Consider the following 6,528-nt stretch of genomic DNA (forward strand, 5'->3'; position numbering starts at 1 on the left):
TTCTAGAACCTTCCTAGACCGATTTTCTTCTTTTTTTTCTGCCTTTTGGGTTTCCTTATTTTTATTTTGTTTCCGTCCTTTTATTTTTCTTCATTATTTCGTGAACACTTCAAAAAATCATGATTTTTTTTCTAGAATCGTGAAGATATTTCATATCACAAACATATTTTAAACTCAGGAACGTTTTACAAATTTATGACTATTTTCTGAAATCGTGAGAATTTTTGTAATACAGTAACAATTTGTAAATTCATGAACTTTTTTGAAAATATATGAACGTTTTTACAAATTAATAAGAAGAAAATCATGATTTTTTTGCAAAATTTAGGAACAATTTTTGAAAACTGAGAACATTTCGAAATTCAGCAAAAAATAAATTTGATTCTTGATGGTTTTTTAAAAAATTTGGATTTTTTAAAAAAAATTAATTTTAAAATCGCAAACATCTTTTAAGTTGGAAACAATTTTCGAAATCCAAGAACTTTTTTTTTGAAATTGTGAATATTTTTTAAAATTCATAAACAATTTTTGAATTTCGGAACATTTTTTGAAACCCTGAACTTGTTTGTCGAATTCCGGATTCATGAACATTTTTCAAAGTTAAAAGAGAAAAAAAAAACAGCGGATGCCCTGCCCGCACTTGGGCCGGCCCAAAGCACGCTCACTCGGAGAAAGGGGAGGGATGGCGGGGTTGGGTGCTTTCCACCGCGTCACGCGGGTTATAGGAGCACCCACTTAAAACGTAGATCACAAAATTACCCCTAAATGTATGGATCCAACAGTTCAGACATTTTGTGTCATTGAACGACGGTAAACCAAGATGTTAGGACCAGTTTGAACGTACGAAATCGCACAAACCAGAAGTAAATTGAGGGCGGTTTGGGAAAGTCTGTATGCAAACTGAAGGTGGTTTGGGAAAGTTTGTAAGTAAACTGAAGGCCGTTTGGGAAAGTCTGTAAGTAAATTGAAGGCGGTTCAGAGATTTCAATATGAACTACATAAGGAGCAAAATGAGTGATAAAATATGTCTATATACACCCGTATATAGTTCGTATTGAAATCTCTAAAAAGCCTTATATTTAGAAACGGATGGAGTACAATAAGGTACATGGCGTTTGGACAAGAAAGTCAAAGCAGTAGCGTCGATCAGGATTTCTCTGGGACTGCATATCCACCTCGTCCCTTTATTTTGGAATCCATATATTTGAAATTTGTGATCATAAGATGCTCCTTAGTTTCTGTAGTCTGCAAGGAGAGCCTCAATAGCTGAATTCTTGGCATATACATCTGCATACCGGATTCGGTAGCCATGCCCTGGAAAGAGGCAACTCGATAATCAGTGCAAGTTAAGGAAAAGCGAGTGAACCAAAGATCATAAATGAGATGGTTTACAACGGTCTACTTAGCTTAGCCTTTTTTTCGAAAATAGTTAGCTTAGCTTATGGAGGGAGTATTAGTTAGTTAGTTCGGGGTCCACGACGGTCAAATTTGAACTGAAACCGCGACACTTATTTTGAAATGTAGGGAGTATTAGTTAGTTTGTTTGGCCTTTGCTGCAGTTCTGTTTGTTTTTGTTTGACCTTGTAGTTCTGTTGGCTTCTCGATGTTCTTCTTCTAGTGAAGTATGGCACACATTTTGATGTGTGTTCAAGATAGAAAATGATATGGTTTACAAATCCAACAATGAAGCAGAATTTTGGTGGTAGTTCATATGTGCAGCATTCGAAGGTCTGCATACCAGGTAAAAACCACTCGAAATCTACATCCAGTAACTTCCTGATGCTGTCCAGTTGCACACCCACTGCAAGGTTGTGAAGCAGACACGTCAATAGGTGTTTTAGCGTATGATAAAATTGAACAGTGATCTTCAACAAATTGGGAAGGCTGGGAAGAAGGGAGGATTCTGCTACCTGATTGCTTACTGTACATCAGAAAGAGGTTTAGATCATCTGATTCTTCTGATTTCGCGACATGGTCACCAGTAAATAGTGCCTTCAGAGGTTTGTACAGCAAACAGACTGAGCCCTACAGAAATGGATATATAATTAGGAATCATAGATGTGTTAAAGAAGATCAGTATGGTGCCCCAATACGTGTTGCTAAGAAATACCACTAAATACTTCCATGATCGGTACAATCGAGCTGCCTTCATTTAAAAGATTTACACACAAAAAACTTGGTGCATTTCCCAACAACAAAAGAATATCATGCCATCATCTGAAGTTTAAGAAAATCTGGGACATAACAGTGTGATAACCCAATGTATTCATAACTTACAATGCAGCCATAGTGCACCTATCTCCAAGCTTACCTCCTCTTTAACCAAGAGGCAAGAAGTAATTGTTTAATGCAATTTCATTCATTGAGTTCAAATTCTTACTTCGGTATGCCCTGGCGTATGGATAAGTTCAAAATCAGTTCCAATGTTCCAGGGGCCATTTCCAGTAAGTTTCCACTCGGCATCAGCAGTGATATCCTCCACCTGTATCAGCATGATGGTTATTGCAGTAAATAATCAGGACAAATATCAGACAACAAAATTACAACACTCGGCAGTCCACATCAGCAGTAATAGGCTCTACCTGCATCATCATGGGTATTGCAGTACATAATCAGGAAAATACAATCTTCGACTTCTTTAAATGAATTACAGTATGATTCAAGTATCCTCAGAACATTATTTGTTGAAGATGCAAACCATTCCAACACTCCTAAGCTTCTTTCTACAGGTCCTTGTGTCTGTGGGGTATAGAAGGATGAAGAGAGAAAGGTGCAGTTCTGTGTTTGAGGCTCTTACGTCTCCTGAATGAATGATTCTCTCGCACTTTAGCCGCTCGGCCCATTTCCGATGATCCGCTACATCATCACTGTTTGATGACAGGTTAGATAGACAATCTTCAGTCTCCCAAATAAAGAGGCGGTAAACGCATAAATAAATTCAGAATCGTGTCAGCCTAAACATACATGTGAGTCAGAAACATGTAACGCGCTCCGCCGAGCTTCTCAAGCTGGTTCGCTAGTTTCGGCGTATACCTTGGGCTGAGAACAAAACAAATTGTCAGAAAATCTACAAGGAATATATATAATCGATTGTAATTTCTGAATGAGACCTGATAAGTTGATTTTGTCAATTATCAGAACATCGACAGCGAATATACCTGTCAACCATTATGTTCCCTTCCGGGTGAACTATAAGATAAGATGTTGCTCCATATGAGTTCTCAGAATGGTAACCACAGAGGTAAACTCCCTGAACAGACAAGCAGGCAATTTATTATTTGGCAAAGAAAGAAAAAGAGAGAATATATAATAAATTTTTTATACATACGGGGAGATCGTCGTTGATGGGGAGAGGGAACGTGTTTTGCACTTGGAGAATGTCCTCTGTAGGCTTGTCAGTGTGGATAGAGCCTGTAGGGCAAGAGAGCAAGGCCTGAAAACATGCATGGAAATGCCATGAGTAGTTGTCAATCATTTTTGATAGAACAAGAAGGAAATCCAGTAACTTCACCAGGACTAAGCATTACTAAATTGGGTGATTGGGTCAGAGAAATACCATCAGTTAATTATTGTCTGGTGTTGCACATCCAAAACACACCGGTTAAAAGCAGCTATGATTGACTGATCGAAGAAGGCATTTTAATTACAGCGATCAAAGATGTTACTACCTGCAGTGCCTTGGTCCTGATTTCCTCGGAGGTGGGTTGCGCCGCCACGGCGGACTGGTCGTCGACCCTCTTGAACACCTCCGGAGCCATCCACCTGCAGGTGGCGCAGTCGATGCACCGGTGATCTGCACACCAAGACCCCGTCAGCTGGGACGATGCGGACGAGATCGCATCAGCGTCAGCATGACTGCATGAGGGAGCTCACCGACGAAGAACTCGCCGGACACGTTCTGCGGGCGCCGCCTGCTGTCAAGCGCCGGAGGAGGGGACACAGTGGCGCGGACCATAGAGGTGGCGCGTCGGCGCGGACGCAGGTGAGCCGGCGGGGCGGCGAGGGATGCGGCGGCGCGAAGGCTGAGCGCCATGGCAATTGACGGGTGAAGTTTTCGGTCTCTAGTACTACACCTGTGAGATGAGCCGAGCCGAGCTGACCTGAGCTTTGTAGTACTATTGCTTCTTGAGCTGTGTCTTTATTAAGAGCAACGTGTGTGTGCGTGTTGTAAACTCAATCAATCAAGATCCTCGGTGTCAGCATGTGACGCCATCGCTGACCGCACACACAGGAAACTTGTCAGACTTGAGGCCCAAGCAACTTGATTTTTTTAGAGGACATGCATCTCGATCTTCATCACACATTTTGTTTGTTACTCCCTCTGTTCACAAATACTCCCTTTGTCCCATAATATAAGAGCATTTTTTACACTATATTAGTGTCAAAAAACACTCTTAGGCCCTGATTGGGTTGTTGTTTTCCAGCGTTTTACACCTGTAAAAGATGCACACCTCCATCCGTCGTTTTCTTTCTCCATTAAAAATTGCATACAGCCGGTGAAATACACCTGTATAATAAATACAGGTGTAAGAGGATACACCGATTTCAAGCGGGGCGTTATATTATGGGACGGAGGGAGTACAATATACGACGTCGTAACTTCTTGCGAATGGCATGTACTCCTTTTGTCCGGAATTACTTGTCGCTTAAACAGATGCATCACATTTTTTAGTCTGTTTGTTCACACAAATTCATATTGAAATATTCAAAATGTCTTATGTTTATGAATGGAGAGAATAGCAATGGTGCAAGTGGCCTACATAAAGTCGCACTAGACCGCCTTGTCTGGCCGCCTTTTGTTGTGAGGTTTGCTTTTTTAGGCACAAAGCGGAGAAAGACTATGCAAACACGCAACATATGCCTCCCCTCAACAAGCAAAATGAAAGAAATGACATGCAGACCAGCAGAAGGCCACCACCCGGGCGAGCCCCTCCCCTTGTTGATCAAACCCCATCCCTCTCGGGCATCCCAACAATGACAATAGAAAACGACAGAGCAACCCTCGCCACTCTTCATTCGCCCACACGCCAACCACAAAGCCTAATTTCCCATGTCCTCCAAGAACCCACATCACAACACTAAGGACACGTGGCCTAGGAGAAGCTACACACACGTCACTTGTTATGGATGGATGGATGGACCCAACTAGGTCGCACGATCGAAACACCCACAGACCCACTATCAATCGGGCCCAACTCCTTTTCCAGGGAGATTGGTAGTTGTAAAGATATTGAAATATAACAAATATCGCTTGGTTTGGCACGAATGTCATTTTTTTTGAAAAAAGAATCATTTAGAATGGGGTGGACATTTGGTGTCTACGGTTGGATGGCATCTGCCCCTATCGCTATCCGGGGATGGGAGCCCGGGCTCCGACATCAGCTCTAGGCTAGATAGGAGCTCACGGTTAGTTTCCCGCTTGACACTGGCCATTTTCTCGGGGGTGTTGGGAGCTCAGAACCAGCAACTTGAGTCGATGCAAGCGACGTCGGGGACTCATACCTGAGCTTGGATCCCGACGTCTCCTCCCATTCCACCACCAAGACGATGCTCACGACTTGAGGGTGGCCGCGGTGTAAAGCAACATCAGTTCCTTAGGTCTTGAAGCCACCAGGATCGGTAGAGAAGTGAGGTACTGTTTGAGGCCTTGTAGCACTTTCTAGGCATCTAAGGTCCACTTGAAATGGCCCGGCTTCTTGAGCAGCTTGAAGAAGGGTAGACCTCATTCCCCTATCTTGGAGATGAATCTCACTAAGGAAGCCATGTAGTCTGAGAGATGTTGTACATCCATGAGACGCGTGTGTGTGGCCGCATTTGGTCGATGGCAGTGATCTGTTTGGGCTTGGACTCTATGCCTCTGCTTGATACAAGGAAGCTAATGAGTTTCCCCGAGGGCATCCAGAAGACGCACTTCTCGGATTCAGCTTCATCCGGATGTGCCAAAGGTTGTGGAAGGTTTTCCACAAGATCGTTGAGGAGTGTGGCTTGATCTTTGGTCCTCATGATGAGGTCGTCGTAGGATTTGATGTTGCGGCCTCTTTAGGACTCCGGAGCGATGCGTATGGCCCACTGATGTGTGGGGCCAGGATTTTTAAGCCGAAAGGGATGTAAAAGTAACAGAAAGTCCTCACAAGGGTGATAAATGATGTTTTTTCTCATCCTGTTTAGCCATGTGAATCTAATGGTAACTCGAATACACATCCAGGAAGCATAAAAGATCGCACCCCACTATGAAGTCCACGATTTGATCCATGCGGGGCACAAGGAAAGGGTCTTTCAAAAATGCTTTGTTGAGGTCGGTGAAGTCAATGCACATTCTTAGCTTGTTACTCTTGGAGCTCGGTATCCTGGGTGGTAGAGGTTCCCCGGAATCTTTCCTGCTTGTCGTGTGCCCAGAAAGTTTGTAAAGGTGTGGTGGTCGCCTTCAAGACCAAGCACGAGTGATTTGAGGCTTATTTGTTGGGGGTGACTTTAAGGAAGAATAGAATGAGCCACTTGGTCGCATTCCAGAGCTTTGATTTCGAAACC

General features: G+C 43.1%; 1 protein-coding gene across 1 annotated transcript; it reads right to left on the bottom strand.

The window, feature by feature from the left end:
- Window positions 1-990: 990 nt before the first annotated feature.
- LOC125512779 lies at window positions 991-4,122 on the bottom strand. The gene is made up of 10 exons (XM_048677862.1): window positions 3,874-4,122; window positions 3,669-3,793; window positions 3,329-3,433; window positions 3,159-3,250; window positions 2,965-3,039; window positions 2,798-2,867; window positions 2,381-2,482; window positions 1,911-2,025; window positions 1,739-1,801; window positions 991-1,314 (listed from the first exon to the last, which is right to left on the bottom strand). The coding sequence occupies exons 1-10, from the start codon at window positions 4,031-4,033 to the stop codon at window positions 1,232-1,234; spliced, it is 990 nt and encodes a 329-aa protein (XP_048533819.1). The 5' UTR covers window positions 4,034-4,122; the 3' UTR covers window positions 991-1,231.
- Between the last annotated feature and the right edge of the window lie 2,406 nt (window positions 4,123-6,528).

Source organism: Triticum urartu, chromosome 1, assembly GCF_003073215.2.
Source record: "Triticum urartu cultivar G1812 chromosome 1, Tu2.1, whole genome shotgun sequence".
Classification (NCBI taxonomy): domain Eukaryota; kingdom Viridiplantae; phylum Streptophyta; class Magnoliopsida; order Poales; family Poaceae; genus Triticum; species Triticum urartu.